At 42.0% G+C, this 22,956-nt stretch overlaps 2 protein-coding genes and 3 non-coding genes across 5 annotated transcripts in view; all 5 read right to left on the bottom strand.

Annotated features, from left to right (window-relative positions):
• The window catches only part of LOC110506513 (copine-7-like), a 40,943-nt gene extending 27,576 nt beyond the window's left edge, over nt 1-13,367 (bottom strand). The window contains exons 1-2 of the mRNA XM_021586174.3: nt 13,254-13,367; nt 10,907-11,537 (exon numbers count right to left, since the gene is read on the bottom strand). Coding sequence (XP_021441849.1) covers nt 10,907-11,080 — 174 coding nt within the window. The 5' untranslated portion in view covers nt 11,081-11,537; nt 13,254-13,367. The remainder of the gene's footprint in view (nt 1-10,906; nt 11,538-13,253) is intronic.
• A 6,230-nt stretch (nt 13,368-19,597) lies between these two features.
• On the bottom strand, nt 19,598-22,920 carry rpl13 (ribosomal protein L13). Its single transcript, XM_021586171.3, has 6 exons — nt 22,571-22,920; nt 21,973-22,090; nt 21,572-21,713; nt 20,932-21,105; nt 20,242-20,298; nt 19,598-19,804 (listed from the first exon to the last, which is right to left on the bottom strand). The coding sequence occupies exons 2-6, from the start codon at nt 22,074-22,076 to the stop codon at nt 19,646-19,648; spliced, it is 636 nt and encodes a 211-aa protein (XP_021441846.1). The 5' UTR covers nt 22,077-22,090; nt 22,571-22,920; the 3' UTR covers nt 19,598-19,645.
• On the bottom strand, nt 19,975-20,054 carry LOC118944581 (small nucleolar RNA MBII-202). Its single transcript, XR_005039933.2, has one exon. It is a non-coding gene; the product is annotated as a small nucleolar RNA MBII-202 (small nucleolar RNA).
• LOC118944579 (small nucleolar RNA MBII-202) lies at nt 20,625-20,704 on the bottom strand. Its single transcript, XR_005039931.1, has one exon. It is a non-coding gene; the product is annotated as a small nucleolar RNA MBII-202 (small nucleolar RNA).
• LOC118944580 (small nucleolar RNA MBII-202) lies at nt 21,340-21,418 on the bottom strand. The gene has a single exon (XR_005039932.2). It is a non-coding gene; the product is annotated as a small nucleolar RNA MBII-202 (small nucleolar RNA).
• Nucleotides 22,921-22,956: the final 36 nt, after the last annotated feature.

Below are 22,956 nucleotides of genomic sequence, written 5' to 3'. Positions count from 1 at the left end.
GCATCATGAAGCATCATTTTGTTTGAACCATGGTTTAAGTGTTTCATGGTTTAAGTGAATCAATGGATTTCAAACTGGAGCTATTAAAAAAGCATATTAAAAATGATTCAAGCCTAAGGCAACTATCAATCTAAATCTGGTAAGGAAACTTAAAATGCCATAAATATTTTACTCTTGTTTTCCATTTCTTTTAATTTGAGAAAAAAGTTGTGATGGTAAAACAGAAGATAGTCAGAAAGTCATCAAACACAGATAGTTAAATATGAAAGGAAATTTTATATCATCTCCGTAGTTTGACCAAAAACAAAAAATACTAGAGAGATTGCCATCAATCTCAAACCAGGCCTAGCCATCAATCTCATTAACAACCTTATCGTAGCACAGCCAAATCCCACCCGTCCATAGAGCAGAAATCAAGAATGAAGCTCCCTGATCAGCAGTTCTGTCAAAGCTCTCTAAAGTCAGAGTCAACATGGAGCCCCACACACCAAACGCCATGAACATACATGGCACACTATAGTACACACATGCACGTCCACGTTAACGTTCAGGAGTTAATCCTACTGCTTTACCTCATGCTGTTGGCCTTGAGCTGACGAGAACACACAGACACCCACACACAGAATGGTTGATGAGAAGCAACAGAGAAAGCATGCACCTTTTTTTCACTGACAATCACTGTGGAATAGAGACACCTCCAGAGTGTTGAAGACCATGTTATTATGTATTCTGATATAAATGACCTGAGGAATGGGGGATTGTCTTGTTATTCATTATTGACCTTGCAAACAGTAGAAAGAGTGATTAATTTCTCAGGAGATAACAGCTAAGACATGTTTTAATTAGACTCTAGCCCTCCTCCTCTCGCTGTTTCTCTCATTCTGTCTTTTTTTCTCTCGATCTCTTTCTGTGCTATCTGGTTGGACATACTTGTGAACACAAGTTTGTTTCCGTGTGTGATGAAAGCTACCCAGAGCCACAGAGGAAGGGCTGTGTGATGAAAGCTACCCAGAGCCACAGAGGAAGGGCTGTGTGATGAAAGCTACCCAGAGTCACAGAGGAAGGGTTGTGCCTTTGTAATTCCTACCCCTGTGATGCCCATTCATCTGGGGTGGCAGGGAGAGTCTACAGAGAGGTGACTGTCTGACGTATGGCGGGATCTCTGAGGTCCCAGGGAGTCAGCTCCCACTGCTGGCTTGCCGCTGAAGCTAAGTAGGGTTGGTCTTGAATGGGAGACTAGATGCTGCTGGAAGTGAGGTTGGAGGGCCAGTAGGGGCACTCTGGCCAAAGGAGCTCCCAATAGAGTACCACAGTATGAGTCATAAAATCTAGTGGTCAAACAAGGAAATGGTTCCACTTGTTTGTTTTTTCCCATAGGGGATTTTAGAAACACTTAAAATAAGGGCTGTGTTTGGTGTTGGCTTACCATGGCGAGACGTTTTGATAACCATGTAAATCTCTCTAGGACGAGGTGACTTCAAATCAAATCCAATTTTATTTGTCACATACACATGGTTAGCAGATGTTAATGCGATTGTAGCGAAATGCTTGTGCTTCTAGTTCCGACCATGCAGTAATATCTAACAAGAAATCTAACAATTTCACGACAACTACCTTATACACACAAGTGTAAAGAAATTAATAAGAATATGTACATAAAAATATATGAATGAGCGATGGCTGAACGGCATCGGCAAGATACAGTAGATGGTATAGAGTACAGTATATACATATGAGATGAGTAATGTAGGGTATGTAAACATTATATAAAGTAACTTTGTTTAAAGTGGCTAGTGATACATTTATTGTCCTGTGACATCGGGTGGTGTTGGTGTCCTGGAGGGCAGGTAGTTTGCCCCCGGTGATGTGTTGTGCAGACCTCACTACCCTCTGGAGAGCCTTACAGTTGTGGGCGGAGCAATTGCCGTACAAGGCGGTGATACAGCCCGACAGGCTTCTCTCGATTGTGCATCTGTAAAAGTGTGAGAGTGTTTTTGGTGACAAGCCGAATTTCTTCAGCCTCCTGAGGTTGTCTGTGTGGGTGGACCATTTCAGTTTGTCCGTGATGTGTACGCCGAGTAACTTTAAACTTTCCACCTTCTCCACTACTGTCCTGTCGATGTGGATAGGTGGCTACTCCCTCTGCTGTTTCTTGAAGTCCACGATCATCTCCTTTGTTTTGTTGACATTGAGTGTGAGGTTATTTTCCTGACACCACACTCACCACCTCCCTGTAGGCCGTCTCGTCATTGTTGGTAATCAAGCCTACCGCTGTAGGGTCGTCTGCAAACTTGATGATTGAGTTGGAGGCGTGCATGGCCACACAGTCATGGGTGAACAGGGAATACAGGAGAGAGCTGAGAACGCACCCTTGTGGGGCCCTAGTGTTGAGGATCAGCGGGGTGGAGATGTTGTTTCCTACCCTCACCACCTGGGGTCGGCCCTTCAGGAAGTCCAGGACCCAGTTGCACAGGGCGGGGTCGAGACCCAGGGTCTCGAGCTTAATGATGAGTTTGGAGGGTACTATGGTGTTAAATGCTGAGCTATAGTCGATGAACAGCATTCTCACATAGGTATTCCTCAAGTCCAGATGGGTTAGGGCAGTGTGCAGTGTGATTGTGATTGCGTCATCTGTGGACCTATTGGGGCAGTAAGCAAATTGGAGTGGGTCTAGGGTGTCAGGTAGGGTGGAGGTGATATGGTCCTTGACTAGTTTCTCAAAGCACTTCATGATGACGGGAGTGAGTGCTACTGGGTGATAGTTATTTAGCTCAGTTACCTTAGCTTTCTTGGGAACAGGAACAATGGTGGCCTTCTTGAAGCATTTTGGAACAGCAGACTGGGATAAGGGATGATTATGTCCGTAAACACACCAGCCAGCTGGTCTGCGCATGCTCTGAGGACGCGGCTAGGGATGCCATCTGGGCCGGCAGCCCTGCGAGGGTTAACACGTTTAAATGTTTTACTCACATTGGCTGCAGTGAAGGAGAGCCTGCAGGTTTTGCTAGTGGGCCGTGTCGGTGGCACTGTATTGTCCTCAAAGCGAGCAAAATAAGTTGTTTAGTCTGTCTGGGAGCAAGACATCATGGTCCGCGATGGGGCTGGTTTTCTTTTTGTAGTCCGTGATTGACTGTAGACCCTGCCACATACCTCTCGTGTCTGAGCCGTTGAATTGGGACTCAACTTTGTCTCTCTACTGCCGCTTAGCTTGTTTGATTGCCTTGCGGAGGGAATAGCTACACTGTTTGTGTTTTAATAGACGCTGTGGGTACAACATCACTGATGCCCTTACTAATAAACTCGCTCACAGAATCAGCGTATTCATCAATGTTATTGTCCGACGCTATGCGGAACATATCCCAGTCCACGTGATTGAAGCAATCTTGAAGCATGGAATCCGATTGGTCGGACCAGCGTTGAACAGACCTGAGCACGGGCGTTTCCTGTTTAAGTTTCGGTCTATAGGCTGGGAGCAACAAAATGGAGTCATGGTCAGATTTTCCGAAAGGAGGGCAGCGGAGGGCATTGTATGTGTCGCGGAAGTTAGAATAACAATGATCCAGGGTTTTGCCAGCCCGGGTCGCGCATTCGATATGTTGATAAAATTTAGGGAGCCTTGTTTTCAGATTAGCCTTGTTAAAATCCCCAGCTACAATAAATGTAGCCTCAGGATATGTGGTTTCCAGTTTACATAGAGTCCAATGAAGTTCTTTCAGGGCTGTCGAGGATATACACGACTGTGATTATGATCGAAGAGAATTCTCTTGGTAGATAATGCGGTCGGCATTTGATTGTAAGGAATTCTAGGTCAGGTGAACAAAAAGACTTGAGTTCCTGTATGTTATGATCACACTGCATAAGGCATACACCCCCGCTCCTCTTCTTACCAGAGAGACATTTGTTTCTGTCGGCGAGATGCGTGAAGAAACCAGGTGGCTGCTCCGACTCTGATAATGTATCCCGAGTAAGCCATGTTTCCGTGAAACAAAGAACGTTACAATCTCTGATGTTTCTCTGGAAGGCAACCCTTGCTCGGATTTCGTCTACCTTGTTGTCAAGAGACTGGACATTGACGAGTAGTATGCTCGGGAGCGGTGCGGATGTGCCCGTCTACGGAGCCTGACAAGAAGACCGCTCCGTCTGCCCCTTCTGCTGCGCTGTTGTTTTGGGTCTGGGATCCGATCCATTGTCCTGGGTGGTGGACCAAACAGAGGATCCACTTCGGGAAAGTCGTATTCCTGGTCGTAATGTTGGTGAGTTGACGTTGCTCTTATATTCAACTGTTTGACACCCTCACTGTAGTGTTCTATGCCCCAGAGCAGTGAAGGAGACATTGCCCTGTGTAGGATCTTTCAGATTGGATTTTAAACGGCTGTTCTGACTCTCTGTGGGCATAAAAAAATTCCATGGCACTTATCGTAAGAGTAGGGGTGTAATGCCACGTTCAAAACAACTGGGAACTCTGAAAAAAAATAACTAGCTCCAACTGGGAAAAATATTTTTGAACACGGAATTCCAAGTCGGAAACTCAGGTATCTTTCTAGAGCTACGACTTTCCGACCTTAAGATAACTGATGTCATGATTTGACTCTTTTTTTTTTTACACAACAGAGAAAAGAGGAATCTAATTAAGTAATTTTCGTACAGGGAAAGTTGTATCAGTGACAAACATTAGAATGCAAAACCGCTACAGGTAGGGGGGATTCAGAGAGGAAAAATGTGAGTCGATTTCGTGATACCTAACTTTGATAAAATAAGTATAATCACATCGTCAACTAAAAAGGTTCTGAGGGTTTGTCCTTGTGTCCATTGAAGCACCGCGTTATATTTTACAGTGATGTCAGCAGAAGCCTTCCTTTGTTGGCGACTCTTTCTTCTGCACACCCGACACGTGTGCGCGATTGGCTGGGGAACGACGGCTGGCTGGTGGCAGAATATTGTATATAAATGTGTTAATATGGGCAGTATGTTGTATAAAATGAATAAATATAAATGCGCTGCATTCGTTCGGCAGGAGAGAGAGAGAAGCAAGATGTGTGTCGATTTAGCTACTCGCTCTTTCTCAGCCTTTGGCATGATGAGCAAATGATTTGCATGACAATGTTGCATACCTGTTCAGATGGATTTGAGAGCAAAGGAGTGGGCCACCAAAGACTGAAATACAGAGCAGTGCAACACATATCACAAGGGAGTGTTCATTCAAGAGCCTCTTCCACAGCCCAACTATCTTGACACAGCTCTCAGAATTCAGCAAAACAATCTTTAGTAAAACCATGAAGTGGCTTCTACATCGACAAACATGCTCCAGCCACTGTATATCAACAGCACTGGTTAAGATGGTTAAGATCAGTGGCATGTATTGATGGATGCCAAGGGAAGCCAGGTTTTCCCAAATCGTTTATCAGGAAAAAACATAAAATAATGTATCTTACGTGTCTGTGTTTTCATAATTGTCCTTCAATTCGCAAGAGGCTGAATTTATCTTACCTGAGAAGACACCCGAGCGAGAGAAACAACGCCCCTCTGTCTCCATGTGTAGGCCATCTATCTGATGGGGTCTGGTCATAAAGAGTACAATATTGCTGCTGCCCGTAGCATTGAATGCAAGGGAAGCTAGCAACCATTTGGCCTCCCTTGATTAAAAAAGTATAAAATAATAGCCAATCAGCATTAAGCTCAACTGTGAATGGTCCTGGCGTACCAAAATAAAGTGTCAAGGGAAGCCAGTTTGGATTTGACTTCAGTCCTATCATAGAGAAATACGGCATCTATTGAAACAACTTGAATTGTGGCATCTCGTTTTGTTGTTGTCCTCTGGTGGCTAGCTAGCTAAAATGGTCCCTTTCCTGAATTAGCCATGGATGGAGATAGGGATTTGGACTTGTGGTTTTACTTAGTTCTCCGTCCTGGCCAATGATTATAAAGGCAATTCTGATCCAACCATAAACTACATTGTGACCCTGGACTGAGAGGGTGGAATTTCAACATGTAGAAGGCTAACATTGCCCATGAAAGGAAGTTGGGCTAGCGAGCAATTATTTTAGCCAGGTTGCCTAGGACAACAACAAAATAAGACTGTACTGTATGATAGTCATAGACCATTTTGTCAGCATGAAAGGGAGGGTGGCATTGGTGTTTCTCTACAAGTAGGGTGAGTCAACATGTTATTTTATACTTTCACCAACACACACACACACAAATAAATCAGAACCATGGACAGCCACATAATGTGTAACTTCCATTGATTGGACAAAATAGTTTTTGATGTTAGGTGATCAGGCCTGGCTCGCAGTCTGCGTTCCAATTCATCCCAAAGGTGTTTGATAGGGTTGAGGTCAGGGCTCTGTGCAGGCTAGTCATGTTCATCCCCACTGATTTTGACAAACCACTTCTATATGGCCCTCACTTTGTGCACGGGGGCCTTGTTATGCTGAAACAGGAACGGGCCTTCCCCAAACTGTTTCCACAAAGTTGGAAGAATAGAATCATCTAGAATGTCATTGTATGCTATAGCATTAATATTTCCCATCACTGGAACTAAAGGGCCTAGCCTGAACCATGGAAAACATACCATTATTCCTCCTCCACCAAACTTTACAGTTGGCACTATGCATTCGGTCAGGTAGCTTTCTCCTGGCATCCGCCAAATCCAGATTTGTCTATCAGACTGCCAGATGGTGAAGCGTGATTCATCACTCCAGAGAACACGTTTCCACTGCTCCAGAGTCCAATGGCGGCGAGCTTTACACCACTCCAGCCTACGCTTGGCATTGCTCATGGTGATCATAGGCTGCTCAGCCATGGAAACCCATTTTGTGAAGCTCCCAACGAACAGTTCTTGTGCTGAAGTTACTTCCAGAGGAAGTTTGAAACTTGGTAGTGAGTGTGTCAACCGAGGACAGACGATCATTACGTGCTTCAGCACTCTGAGGTTTCCACTTCACAATAACAGCACTTACAGTTGACCAGGGCAGCTCTAGCAGGGCAGGAATTTCTCAAACTGACTTGTTGGAATGGTGGCATCCTATGGCAGTGCCACGTTGAATGTCACTGAGCTCTTCAGAAGGCCATTGTACTGCCAATGTTAGTCTATGGATTTCATACCCCTGAAATAGCCAAATTCACTCATTTGAAGGGGTGTCCACATACTTTTGTATATATAGTGTAGCAGTGAGTAATGCTGCCTGGAAGATTCAGGCCAAAAAATAATCTAATTCAACGCACTGCATGGACTACATTGATGAACTACCACTTACATCCTTGACAATAACACACAATATTGTCTTGTTCCTCTTGCTTAATTCGCAAATTAAGCGTCTTCCCAATCTCCTAAAGCTGATGGACAGATACCACAAAGTTCTGAGTGGTGTGTGTGTGTGTGTGTGTGTGTGTGTGTGTGTGTGTGTGTGTGTGTGTGTGTGTGTGTGTGCATATTTGTATGTCTGTGACACACAGCTAATGAATAGCACACCGGGGATTAAAGTCATTTGAATGTAGTTACTGTAACAGTGTGTAACTCAAAGAACTAAAGGCAGCCCTCAAAGAACAGCGAGCCAAAGCTGTTGTGAGAGTTATATATATATTTTTTTAGGTCAAAGAGGAAACAGACCATTGCAAACAGTAGATAGCAGGGATGCAGTATTTCTCTCACCCTCTCCCTCTCTCTTTCTCCTCCCCTATTTCTCAATTCTTCTTGCACACTGACATTCAGTATTGACTGGGCTTGACAGACTCACATTTCAGAATTCTTGTTTTGTGGGATTTGTTTTGCTGTAACAAATTTAATTCTCCACTGACATGGATGATATGGTTATTCGGAGCATTAGGTTGTATCAATTATATCACCTCCTAATGCTCGAGCTGAATTTAGGGGAGTTTAGGGGAGTTATGTAAACTACACAAATGCTCCGCTTGCAGAGAACCCAGGATAATTTCCTCATGAAATGTTGTTTTATTGCATTACCACAGCGACAAATTGATTAGTGTGTGCTCAACACTATCAGCCAAGCGTCATTATTGCCAATGCCTCGGAACACATTTCTCATTCATAACCATTAACTGGGCCTCAATAAATGCTTCCCATCTCAACACACTACGATTTGGCATTGTCACTTGTTAATCATTATCTGGCAATGCCTGGAGGAGAGGCCAATACATTGGGGCATAATTGCAACATGTACAAGAGATTAGGAACATTAGGAACAACTTGCTAATATAGAGTTGCACCCCCTTTTGCCCTCAGAACAGCCTCAATTCTTCAGGGCATGGACTCTACAGGGTGTCTAAATTTGATGTTTTGGTGCCTCTAGAGCAATTCAGAAAGCTGATTGAGGACCTTACTACTGATGAATGTGTTTGCTTTTATGTCCGTGTTTTTCTTTCTGCTTGCATTTTGTATTTATATCGATGTGTATTTTCTGTCATTTATGTCATTCAGAGCTCATCTGTAAAAGAGACCTTGGTTAAATAAGGATAAATAAATACAATTCACAGGGACGATGGCCCATGTTGACTCCAATGCTTCCCAAAGTTGTGTTAAGTTGGCTGGATATCCTTTGGGTGGTGGAGCATTCTTGATACACAGAGGAAACTGTTGAGTGTAAAAAACCCAGCATCATTGCAGTACCGTACCCCGTTCAAAGGCACTTAAATATTTTGTCTTGCCCATTCGCCCTCTGATTGGCACACATACACAATCCATGTCTCAATTGTCTTTAACCTGTCTCCTCCCCTTCATCTACACTGATTGAAGTGGATTTAACGAGTGACATCAATAAGGGATCATAACTTTCACCTGGATTCACCTGATCATTCTATGTCATGGAAGAGCAGGGGTTCCCTCTTAAGGATCGGACCCGTTAAAAAAAATGTTTTGACTAAAATGACATACCCAAATCTAAACTGCCTGTAGCTCAGGACCAGAAGCAAGGATATGCATATTATTGATACCATTTGAAAGGAACCACTGAAGTTTGTGGAAATGTGAAATGAATATAGGAGAATATAACACATTAGATCTGGTAAAAGATAATACCAGATTTTTTTTTTCCATCTTTGAAATGCAAGAGAAAGGCCAAAATATGACATAGGAATCTAGGTGCTATTTCGATTTTGGCCAACAGATGGCAGCAGTGTATGTGCAAAGCTTTAGACTGATCCAATGAACCATTGTATTTCTGTTCAAAATGTTGTATCAAGACTGCCAAAATGTGCCCAATTGGTTTATTAATACATTTTCAAATTCATAACTGTGCACTCTCCTCAAAACAACAGCATGATATTCTTTCACGATAATAGCTACTGTAAATTGGACAGTGCAGTTAGATTAGCAAGAATTTAAGCTTCCTGCCTATATCAGATATGTCTATGTCCTGGGAAATGTTCTTGTTACTTAAAACATCATGCTAATCATATTAGCACACGTTAGCTCAACCGTCCCGTGGGGGGGACCGATCCCGTACAGGTTAATGTTTCCTACATTCAGTGTATATGATATTTTGCCAACACTTTTTTAAATTGGTGATATCTGTTTTGTTACAATATAGTAATTAGAAGACTCTCCCTTTCTGTCTTGTTTTAGTTTTTTCCCTATGATCTATAGCACCACTGGCAGGTCTGGAATGAGTGCCATGTTTGTGCCATGTTTGTAATACATGGAATTAAACATTTTACGACTTTTGTACACTCAGTATATACACTTACAACAAGCATCGCTACATACCATTACAGACACTCTTATGGTCCTCCACTTTGTTAACATATGTTGCCCCTAATGCATGGCTTAATTAACAAGGGAATAGGAAGTGTAGGCCTCTGTGCTTACTACCACGGATTCATATCAACATAAATCAGCAGTGCCAGGCTGGAATCCCATCTCAAATCATCCCATCTCAAATCATCCCATCTCATATGGGAATGCAGTGGAATGAAGGAACAAATATGGATTTCTTTAACAACCACCTATAATTCAAACAGCCTTATAGATACACATAATATCAGTGTGGACTCTATAGTGGACTACTGCATCATGGGAAATATGCTATTCATAGCTCACACACCCCCAGCTCATATTACAGACAGTGTACCAGTGTAATTCCAAGACAGACAAGAAACTATGATCTGCAACGTAGAAAGAGATTGTGAGAAAGAGATAAAGGAGAGTAGAGGAATAAGATTTCCTGTCCCCATCCCTCCTCCTATGAACAATGTTCTTGGTGATCTGTTTGAGAATTCCAATTCAGTTTCAGGTAGCTACTCTATAAATCAGAATCCATTTCAAAAGAAAAGACGGCAGCAATACCACCAAGCCAGCACCAGACATGCCACTTCTCCCTGGCTCTACTTTGTTCTCTGTGATCTGGTGCACTGCCCAGCTGTTGGGATAATGGGAGCAGGATTAAGATTTCATCCTTCAGTCTGACACGTTCACACAAACAGCTCACTCCTAAAAATCTCAGTCCTGTTTTCAAGACACCACTGCCTTCCAGATAACACTTTTTTTAAATCCTCCAAACGTGGCTCAGCTTTGATATGGAGAAATGGAGGGCGGGGATAGAGGGCTGCCCCTCCCACTGTGCCGTCCATATCCTGCTAGGTGACAATGCCTTCCATTCAGTAGAAACAAGCACTCACTCTGGTTCACCTCATGCTATCCAACTCTGTCAGACACGGAATCATTGTTATTTTAATAAACTGGGCTTATACTACCCAATGTAACATGTCAACATCATAGAGATACTTATGCAGCTCATTACTGGGGTTTGAGCTTCACGGGCTTAGTTGTTTTAGCATCAACATCCATTACTTATTGTTCATACCATCAGTACATTATGGAGTGAACCATGTTAGTTAAGACTTTACCAGGCCAATAGGTTGGGGACATTCAGGGGATGGGGGGGGTACTCACCTCTGTCCACTGTCCCTGGTTCTGCACCATGAGTATGACACATGGATCAGACTTGTTCAGTGTGTCTCGGTCCAGCAGGGCCTTGCAGGCGACACGCAGCTCCACTTTGGAGACGCAGGCGACAGGGCCACCAAGGGCGGCCCCTGGGGAGGTAGCATCCTGGATGTCATTCATCCTGGCTCAGGACCCGAGGTGTCAACCAGTAAGGAGCAAGAGATGGTGGGTGCTACTGAGAGCTCAGAGTAATGGGAACTACTAGGGATGGCTAAGGGATTCAAGCCGAACGAGGCACTGAAATCTCACAGAGTTAGATACATAGAAGAATGGATCCTTGGACTTGGTAGTGAATGTTACAAAAGGGAAAAGAGTTCTCGCAGAGGTCTGTATTTGAGATGAAGGCAGGTGTAATTTAATTTCTGCAGCGATAACAGACAACGTGGGTTGAGCTGGATGGAGGCTGGGGAGTCTTGATTAGATGACCAGAAAGCTGTGGAGAGTCACGATTCAGGATCAGCCAAAATGTGTTTTCATATGTTCTTCATGAGAAAGTTGTCCATGAGCATCACAACTGGGTTAAAAAAGGGTATGGTCCCGATCATCCTTCTCTTCAAACTCCACACAGGTACTGTATCTATGTAAAGAAAACACTCATTAAAGGTCCAATGCAGCTATTTTTATCTCAATATCAAATCATTTCTGAGTAACAATAAAGTACCTTACTATGATTGTATTCAATTAAAATGATCAAAAATAGCTTCTTAGCCAAGAGCCATTTCTAAAGCAATAATTTTTCTGCGACTGTCTGGGAGTGGTCTGAATGGGGAAAACTGAAAACTAGATGTTATTGGCAAAGAGATTTGGAACTGTCTTTCTTATTGTGCTAATTTACTGACCAAAACATTCAATCTCACCAAAACAGGTTGACATTTCAGGTGGTCTTTTCAAACAGCTTTTGTATTAAAAGGCATAATAATTTTCAAAATGTCAACAGTATTATTCCAACCTCATAGTGTGAATACATATATAAAACATAGAAAAAAATAACGTTGACGACTGCACTGTATTTAAGTATTTGCAAAATACCATATATCCACAAACAAAATGCTATTGAACCTTAACATCATCCTAATCTCAAAAGGAGCGAATTATAGGTACCCAAATAAATATTATCAGAATCCAAGTTCAGACAGGAAGAAGTTTGCATATGAGGTATGCTATGAAGGTGATTGAATAATAACAGGTGAATTGCTACTCAGTAAAAAAATATATAATAGTGACAAAGCCTGCCCAGGCGCAAGAATCCACATTGCCCTATTTCAGCACCACCGCTAATGGACAGCGACCTTCAGTCACTCGACTGCTGCTCTCCAGTGGGGTGAGGCTCGGTTGAAGCAATTATGTCACATTAGATCAGGCGCCCTTGGCAGCAATCATAAGTGTTTGACGAGGTAGTTAGAAACAATAAGAACAAATGATAAGGGCTCCATATGACTCATAAAATAGAACACATATTGAGATTATTGGCTCCAATAAAACAACCAATAACCGAGAGTTGTAATTAGTTCGAAATAATCTGCTCAACACTTGTAACGTTCAGTTGGTTCCATGTTCTTATAAGTATTTGTTTATATACTGCAATGACATAACATGATGGTGGAAAATAAATGCAAAAAATAAGTGCTGATCTATAAATGTTACAGATAAAAACGAAAATGTGGAAAAGAGATTCTCATAACCTCTTATTGATCAGCAATATGTCTACAACCTGTTGTCTGACCAATGAACCAACAACTACATGGGCACACACCCCTCCATGGTCATGTTAAACCGTGCGTAGCATGTGCATTTCAAATATAATGTGTCTATCTAGTATATATATATCTGTGCTATATCTGGTAGACAGTCAGTTATAGACAGCTAAGCTTGATAAATGACTACTCAATACTTGTACAATTGTAATTGACATGACTTCTATCCAACTAAGCGACTCATAAATATTTTGTTCTCAACTTTGGTCTCAACCTAAATAATTTCATACGATAACTATAGCATGATTTGTTGAGGGTGACAGAGAGAAGCGCGGCTGGCTTATTCATTCAATTATCATCACAAAATAGATATAAACTGATCTACATTACTGGCTAAACTGGTCGTTTATCGATGCACCTCCACAGCCTCTGAATGAATCCAAGCATTTCACTGTGAATGATATAACAATACAACATAAACGTAAAAAATAAAAAAATACTCTGCAATAACATTATTATGTTCGATTACCTCAATCATTTAGACACTTGCATCATATGCTTCAAAATAATACATCCAAACTCTTGCTGCTTGTTCCTACCTGTCGTGGTCCCCTGGATTTACACTTGTTGTTACCTTTCCTTCAACACACTGCTTGATTTTCCGAAACTCAGGAACAGTGGAGGGAAGGGGGGAGAGGCAAGGGGTGTGTGATAGCGGAGCGAGGGAGTGGATCTTCCAAACCACACCGATAAAATTCGCAATGTCCCCAGAATCCGCTGGAGGGAGACGTAGAGGTGCGACAGCGGTTCACAATAGTGATACACGAACACTATTTTGGCGGCTGTTCCACACTAATCGTCTCACCTTTCTGCTCATTTTCCCGTGAGCCTTAGCTAAAGTTGACCACCAGAACATTTATGCATTTGTTGATTATCCTTTTGATTTAATCTGCTATAGATCAAATAAAAAACACAGCCACAGTGACCAACAGACAATTACAAGCATACAGATTACACATATACAACCACAAATGTTTTCCTCAACACTAATGGGCTACATATTATACATATTACATATTATTATACATATTATACTGTCCACATACAATGTGACCCCCCCCCCCATTTGTATTGCTGGCTTATATCTGCGTATCAAACACTGCAAACACTGTACCTTGTTGCCAGATCATATCTGCTCAGTTTAAAGGCAAAATAACTGTCTGCAATCCACCCAAAAATATTCACTCGATTGCATCAAGTAAGAGATACATAGTCTATCCCTCCAGTAATAGGTCTATTAGTGTGACACATTACTCCCAGTGGCTAGATATGACTTTTAGTATCACTGAAATGACTGCTGTCTTTCACGGAGCTCAATAATTACAACCCCAGGAAACACAGGAGACACTTGACAGCCAGACAGCAGAGATTGAATTAGACAGATCCTCAGGTGATGGCACAACAAGTTGTGTGTGTGAGCGCCCTGATGTGGCTGGCCAGACAGCCAAGGACCCTAAGTGACACTGAGCTCTAATGGAGAAACAATGGAGATGAATCGCAGTCGGTGCTACTCTTATAAATAACAGGCAATGTCTCATACTCTCTCACCCTTCCACTACCTCTGCCACCCTCTCTTGCACACACACACACACACAACAGCATGTTTAAGACTATTTAATAACAATGAAAGGGCTATAGCTAATGCTATAATGATCTGAATATCAACAAGTGTTGGGCAGGTTTTAAAATAATTTGACACCCACACTTACACACTACCCGTTCTCTTCATATGAAGCCTTTTTCAGCCCACCCACAAGGCCTATATCATTTTTGTGAACTCACTAAAACTGGCTAAAGATTATATAACATGATAGCTTTCCAGCCGGCAATGAAGTGTGTTCAGAGTTGTACGTTTTCCTTTCAAAGCACTTAACTGTAGCAATTATAAGTGGTGGGGGTCCCACCTACAGCACATATCCTTTCTGCCTTCTCACTTGGATGACAATAGGCTGGGTAAAATAATTCAAGTACACTATATGCCTGCTCCCACTGCTTAATAAGGTCAAGGCCTATTCTGGGATGCAGAGAAAATGTCTGACTTAGCAATTCCTCTCCAAATGTTCTCTAAAGAGGGAAACATCATTGGTGGCAATGCATCCTCCAGGCTCTGGTGTTGATTACAAGAGAAGCTTTGCTCAATTCACTGAGCCCCTCTTTCGGAGGTGGCCAGTCAAGGAGCACTCCACAGGTACACAGTTGAGGTCTTGCGTCTTCTAAAAACTAGGCCTCCAGAAAGACTATTGGCAGTTAATAGGGAGGCTAATCAGCATTGAGCAGAGAGCTACTTATTCCAACACCACTAAACGTTTAGCTCGATTTTAATTATTCGCTTAACTGGGCCGTTTGTCCCTCATGATCACATCAAACAAACCCTGCAGCAGGAAACATCATCCCCTCCAAGGCTTTCTGCCTCTTTAAAACAGTGTTGTTTTGTTGACCTATGACCCTCTGATGGTATCACTGATTTCCTTTATGTTATAATTTTTAAATGTAAAGAAGCTCACATGAATACCAGACTTAACATGGCAACAGGGGTTTGATGCCACGGTAGCAAGATGGTTTATTGCAGTTGTAGCCTAAAGAATGGTCACCCTATCCTCTTACATTCTCACCGCCTGTGTATCTAACTCGATAGGAATTCATTGCAAGTAGGAACCAGCAGTGCCCTGGGCCAGACACCTGAGCTCAATTATGCTGTAGCTCTTAACCAGAACCATCTGTTGCCGCTGTGCCAACACTAAAGCCTCTCTTGACTCTTCCTGTGTATTTATGCATATATTTATCAAGAGTCTTCTTGCTGTTTATACCACTCTAGCTCCCAGACAGACATTACGCTGTTGTGTAGTTCAAATGTTTTCCCGTAAAAATGGTGCAGGATTGCTTGAATTCAACAGAAAACTATTTTGATAACGAGAGCCACATACCAACAATTCCTGCCATTCAGGTAACAAAAATGGAAAACAAGAACATTGAATTTGTGCAGGCACTAGTGAGGAGTTTGTAACGTCATATGTATTCCTCAACCCAGTAGTTCCCCTGTGTTAAGATAGTCTTAGACACATTGGGCAAACTCCCAATACTTCATTGATTCTATAGGCTCCCATACTGGCTATGGTTGCTCCAATTTCCACTTAAAATCTATTTGGTGTGCTTTTGTTTTAACATGATCTAAATAGGCTTTGTTTCCAATTCACTGAGCCAATCTTAAGCAAATAATCAGAACAGAAGACGTTAAAGAAGCACACCTGGTACAGACAGAATCTTGTGTGGTTCTCACCGGATGTTTTATTCTGCACCGATCAGAGGTTGTCTTGGCTGACAGTATGCAGGAGCAGAGGAAATGTGATGTTTGCATAATACTCCCACTGCCCAGCAAATCAAGAGACATGACATCATACAAAGCCTGCATACACTCAATTTAATATGCATTAATTTAAGGTATAGCCCACACACACACACACCTCAAGGCTGCCTTCCTGTACATTGTCAAAGCTATAGTGTATTGGTTAAGTATAGGTGATATAGCATACATTGCTACAGTTGACATTCAAGTATCCTTAAAAGCAGTCACGCTATCAGAGGAGCAAAGGAACAATGCTGTCAGACCTTGTTACCATAGATTCTGCCGTTACTGTGGTGATAATCTCTTCCCCAGGATATTACTCACAGTGCAGCAGTGTCAGGTGCATGAGAATACCATGGTGGTAGAATGTCAAGGTACAGTGCCGTCGGAAAGTATTCAGACCCCTTGACTTTATCCACATTCGTTAAGTTACAGCCTTATTCTAAAATTGACAGTTTTTTCCCCTTAAACTACACACAGTACCCACTAATGACAAAGCAAAAACAGGTTTAGACATTGTTAATTTATTCAAAATAACTCACTTACATAAGACCCTTTATTCGGTACATGGTTGAAGCACCTTTGGCAGCGATTACAGCATTGAGTCTTGGGTATGAAGCTACAAGCTTGGCACACCTGTATTTGGACAGTTTCTCCCATTCTTCTCTGCAGACCCTTGAGCTTTGTCAGGTTGAATGGGGAGCGTCGCTGCACAGCTATTTTCAGGTCTCTCTAGAGATGTTCGATGGGGTTCAAGTCGGGCTCTAGCTGGGCCACTCAAGGACAATCCTGTCTCGGCACTCTACAGAATGTTCCTTCGACCTCATGGCATGGATTTTGCTCTGACATGCAATATCAACTGTGGGACCTTATAAAGACAGGTGTGTGCCTTTCCAAATCATCTCCAATCAATAGAATTTACAACAGGTGGACTCCAATCAAGTTGTCGAACCGGCTCAAGGATGATCAATGGCAACAGGATGCACCTGAGCTCAATTTTGAGTCTCATAGCAAAGGGTCTGAATACTGAATATCAAAGGGTAAATACGTTTTTTCTGTTCTCATTTTTAATAAATTTGCAAACTCTTTTTGCTTTGTCATTATGGGGTATTGTGTGTAGATTGCCTATTCATTATTTTTATTGAATCATTTTTAGAATAATGCTGTAACGTAACAAAATGTGGAAAAAGTTCATGGGTCTGAAAACTTTCCGAAGGCACTTGTATACTGAACAAAAATATAAAAGCAACATGTGGATGTCGATTTAGGCAGCCCCCCCCACACCTCTCTGATTCAGAGGGGTTGGGTTAAATGCACTCAGTTGTACAACTGACTAGGTTTCCCCATTTCCCCTTTAAAGTGTTGGTCCCATGTTTCATGAACGGAAATAAAAGATCCCAGAAATGTTCCACGCACAAAAAGTTTATTTCTCTCAAATTTTGCACACAAATTTGTTTACATCCCTATTAGTGAGCATTTCTCATTTTCCAAGATAAACCATCCACTTGACAGGTGTGGCATATCAACAAGCTGATTAAACAGCATCATCATTACACAGGTGCACCTTGTACTGGGGACAATTAAAGGCCACTCTAAAATGTGCAGTTTTGTCACACAACACAATGTCACAGATGTCTCAGGTTTTGAGGGAGCATGCAATTGGTATGCTAACTGCAGGAATGTCCACCAGAGCAGTTACCGGAGAATGTTATTTTCTCTACCATAAGCCGTCTACAAAGTCATTTTAGAGAATATGGCGGCACATCTAACTGGCCTCGCAACCGCAGACCACTTGTAACCATGCCAGCTCAGGACCTCCATATCCGTCTTCTTCACCAGCCACCTTGACAGCTCACGAAACAGTGGGTTTGCACAATCGAAGAATTTCTGCACAACTTGTCAGAATCCGTCTCAGGGAAGTTAATCTGTGTGCTCGTTGTCCTCACCAGGGTCTTCAGCTGACTGCAGTTCAGCGTCATAGCCAACTTTAGTAGGCAAATGCTCACTTTCAATGGCCACTGGCATGCTGGAGAAGTCTGCTCTTCATGGATGAATCCTGGTTTCAACTGTACTGGGCAGATGGCAAACTGCATGTATGGTGTCATGTGGGCGAGCGGTTTGCTGATGTCAATGTCATGAATATTGTCCCACGATGGCGGTGGGGTTATGGTATGGGCAAGCATAAGCTATGGACAACAAACACAATGGATTTTATCGATGGCAATTTGAATGCAGAGATACCATGAGATCCCAAGGTTCATTGTCGAGCCATTCATCCGCCACCATCACCTCATGTTTCAGCATAATGCACGACCCCAATACACAAGTATCTGTACACAATTCCTGGAAGCTGAAAATCTCCCAGTTCTTCCATGGCCTGCATACTCACCAGACATGGCACCCATTGAGCATGTTTGGGATGCTCTGGATCAACATGTATGACAGCGTGTTCCCATTCCCACCAATTTCACAGCCATTGAAGAGTGGTACAACATTCCACAATCAAATCTACGCAAAGGAGATGTGTCATGCTGCATGAGGCAAATGGTCACACGAGATCTGACTTTTTTTTTAGGTATCTGAACAACAGAACCATCTCTATTCCCAGTAATGTGGAATAAATAGATACAGGCCTAATGAATTGATTTAAATTTGACTGATTTCCTCATATGAACTGTAACTCGGTAAAATCTTAAATTGTTGCATTTTACACCCCTATAAATACCAAACTGGAAATCTTAGGGCTAGGATGGGAATCTAGGAATTCCACAACCAACCTTTCCATTGATTCTTTGACTACACAACTCAAAACCACATTTTCATAAACTACTAGCTCATAAGTCCCTAAAACATACAAGCACACAAGGTTCTGGTTGAACTAGCAGTGAAACTAACGTGAGCCGTATGTTTCGGAGACGGAATTGACACGCCCTGGGTGCCACATTCTATTGAGATTTTGTAGATTTCCTGCTTTGTGAAAGAAGCTATTTAATATTTAGGAATTCCAAGTATGCTAAACAAAAACCATTTGAAAGCAAACACTTCTGCTTTACATCCGTTAACCGTTTGAATGGGTTTATGAAATTAATGAAGAGCAGTAAATAAGATAAATTATAGTTTGTGGATGAATTTACTTATACATTTTTGGCCTTGAGGACCATTGTGCTACATTTGACACGCTGATGACTCAAAAAGACACTTCCATAGTGTGTACTTTACACTCAAGAGACTGGTTTCCACATACAATTAGTAAATGCCAGGGTGAGGGATTTTCAATGTAGTACAGCTGGTAGTGACTGGGCAAGATGTATTCCATCCATTTGTCTCTTGGGCAACACAGTAAACACCATTGATGCCTGTATTTCTATAACCCATCAAATGTGAATTGAAATACTAACGCATGAAAAAATATTTTTTAAATGTACCAAAGTTGAGTGTTTAACACCATTGAACAGAAATGTATCCACAACTGCAATAAAAAATTAACATTACAAGATGAGATGGTAACAAACATGACCCTTCAAATTGAAAAATGACCAGTGAAGTTATACAAGTTTTTATTTTTGAAAGTTCCATAGAAACTAACGGTTATTTCTTCTTGTCAATACTCTCAGCTTCCGCCTCCTTTGCCCTCTTGGCACGGATGCCGAAGAGACGAGCATTGGCACGAGCCATACGCAGGCTGGCGAAAGCCTTGAAGTTCTTTTCATCCTCAGAAATCACCCTGGCCTTCTCCTTCTTGTGCACCTGCAGCAGAGGGAGAAGAGCCCAATTACAACAATGTTGATGTAAATATATACTCATTAAGAGTAGGGCATTTCAGTCAGAGAAAGTCAAATACAATGAATGGATTAGGGACTATGTTATTACTCAATGATTTAATTATTTGTATGTCCACTTCTGTAAGTTAAGGCCCAGCACAATCTGGCAGTCATCAGATAATAGGTTCAAAGAGAATCATCAAGGTAATACAGAGATTCCGGAGAATTTGTCATCACTTGACTGCTGAAAGAGCTCGAACATATGTTCAATACATAGACTCTAGATACATCCTCCAAATATTTAAATTATGACCTGGTCATCCCATTTATATTCAATAACCCTAATCAGCGTTAAGTTTGTCTTAAAGAACATGAACTTCCTTTTTTTGGGTGAATCAAGTGATATGAATGTGTGATACGTACATTCTTGATGGGCATGACAGCGCCAGAGAGCTGCGTGGCCATCTTCAGTTCCTCCTCCTGGAGAAAGGGAAAGGTTTTAATGCTCGCAGGAAAAGTAACATCTACCAAGTGCACATTCAAGACAGTGCAGTCAATCTAAAATGCTACTGGGGTGAAGAGAACAGATTTCAAACATTTAATTGCACACCAACTGACACTAAATCTACAACGGAGCATGTAAACAAAGTCCAGATAACCATGCAGATCAATGTTGCTCTGCACAAAATGCAGTAAAACATTTCAAAACCTCCACAGACCAGTTTGAAGCCCAATTTCTACAGCTTAACTCCCAAAACTTCCTTGCTAACAGGTCGTTTCAGAAACTACAGAATGGGCACTGGACACATGAAACCGGCAGTCATCAGATAATAGGTTCAAATGTAATCATCAAGGTAGTACAGAGATTCCGGAGATTTTGTCATCACTTGACTGCTGGCCCAGAGCTGCTCACAACCCAGGTTTCTTTATTTCAATCATAAGCTAATTTTCTGAAATCACGTTTAACAGCAATGTTACGCATGACTGATGAAATCTTCCAACGCAAATATTTATAATCTGAGCCTCAAATGAAGCAATCACTTTGACAATATGGTTATGTGTGTCCCATATGTTTATAAACACTCAACCCAACGTTCTATGACTGACACTTACAGTGCTGTCTCCCTTCTTGGGTGCGGAGGCCTTCCTGGGGAAGAGGATGAGCTTGGAGCGGTACTCTTTCAGGCGCTGTACATTGGCCTGCAGGGACTCCGATGACCTGTTGCGACGGCGGGAGTCAACAGAGATGCCAATGGTGCGGGCTGTCTTCTTGTGGATACCGGCAGCCTAGAGTACAAAGCACATGCAAAGCAGTGAACCAAATATTTGAGGACTGTTGGGCATTTAGTTGCTAGCCATGCCCGTACTTTTAGGAGTGTGAAGGCTTGCACATAACTCAATACAAGTAGATTGCTACATTCAGACAAAAAAGCCTGTCAAACATAAATGGGTTAATAACTGGCTTGAGCCACATGTTATGAATCAATTGACCAGCTTTAAGTTTTCATATGCACAGCACGCATTAAAACAAGCAGACATCAGCAAATAGGTTCAAGTTGAATCATCAAGGAGGTACAGAGATTCCGGAGATTTGTCATCACTTGACTGCTGTAAAAGGTTATAGTCTGCAAGCAAAAATATATTCAATAAACTGACACCTTTCTTTCAGGCTGTTCAGTCTTAATGTACTAACACTGCCTAAACCTGGAGGTTATTATTCACAAAGTAAATGTACTGTTAATATTCCTCTTACCTTGAGCTCCTCCAGGGTGAAGCCACGTCCAGCGCGCACCTTGGTGTGATACCTGATGGTGGGACACCTGACTTGAGGCCGGAGGGGTCCGGCCACAGGACGTGGGGCAATACGACGAGCCTTGATCTGACGTGCCTTTCGCCTGAAAAATTAGGAGTCTGTTCATCACATAGACCTCCATCACATACATACATACATGTCATGCACACAACAAAACTACACCATAGTCATAATTCCATACAGCTAGTTAACCAACTAGGTATATCACATAAACATGCTAGTTAATAGCTGGTAGGTTTGCATACAGCAGACGTTTGAAACGTAAGACAGTTCAACCAAAAGTTAACATTTATCCAACCATTATACTTTACTTAAAACCAATGTAACTAATCAAGGCCTACCTGCGAGTCTTCCTTGCGGGCTGGTTGAACCAGGTGCGCACCCTCGTCTGCCAGTCTTTGTGGAAGTGTGGGTTCAAAAGCATGCCATTCCGGCTGGGTGCCATGGTTGCCTACTTCCCTGAAACAGGAAATTAACACATGTAGAAGCTAATCATGTTTAGCAATAAGTTCAGCCCATCCAGCGGAGGAAAAAAATGAATGCTAAATGCTAGCCAGTTAGCTAGCCATCACGTCCAGGCTAACTGGGGATGCAGCAATTGATTTCAACACAAACAGACGTATATTTTACTGTGTTAATGGCTCCGTAATCATTGGAGTTAATTGTCGATAATCTATATCATTACCGACAGGTTGGTGACAATGAAACAGTTGTAACGTCACTGACAACACAGACATACATGCGTCTGCAACCCAGAAAGGTTTAGCAGTCAACCGATTTTGCTTTGTCTTTATCTCAACTAACTCATCAATAGTCATATATTCTGAACGACAACATCATACACGTTGGCAATAAATGCATAAAAGTAACATACATTTTGATATATTGGAGGATTAAGAGCGATTTCGTTTGAAAGACAGTGAGCTTATTTTCACATACCGTCTGAGGCGGAAAATGGCTGAAAGGAAAAAGGAAGTTCTAAAACTGTGCATTGTGGGATATGGCACCCAATGGTAGACGCAATGGTTCGTCAAACGGATGTACTACAATTCACGTGTGAAGAGTTGTATTAAAACAGATTCAATCATAATCTTCGATTTAAAAAATATATATATCTTGTTCAGAATCCATTCAGATCGAATTAGCTTTTTGTACGCTTTTTGTTAGTATATCAAATCTTCTTGGTTTTGGCAGAGTAGAGAGTAGACGTTCCTTAATGGTAATATGCAAAAACATGCTAGAACACGCCAATATGATCTTGCTAGCTCTTGCTTGGCTCTGCCCACTATGATTAATTTGCTGTGCTTTTCATACCATAATCAAGC

This window comes from Oncorhynchus mykiss, chromosome 26 (assembly GCF_057628025.1).
Source record: "Oncorhynchus mykiss isolate SJ-2025 chromosome 26, ASM5762802v1, whole genome shotgun sequence".
NCBI lineage: Eukaryota > Metazoa > Chordata > Actinopteri > Salmoniformes > Salmonidae > Oncorhynchus > Oncorhynchus mykiss.
This window is presented reverse-complemented; position numbering and strand designations above follow the sequence as displayed.

What these genes read in the sequence shown, in the direction of transcription:
- rpl13 (XM_021586171.3), bottom strand. Translation starts at nt 22,076, where the DNA reads ATGGCACCCAGCCGGAATGGCATGCTTTTGAACCCACACTTCCACAAA. An exon ending in CCCGCAAGGAAGACTCGCAG is followed by an intron (nt 21,714 to 21,972) that starts GTAGGCCTTGAT and finishes CTAATTTTTCAG; the next exon opens with GCGAAAGGCACGTCAGATCA. An exon ending in TCACCCTGGAGGAGCTCAAG is followed by an intron (nt 21,106 to 21,571) that starts GTAAGAGGAATA and finishes TTTGTACTCTAG; the next exon opens with GCTGCCGGTATCCACAAGAA.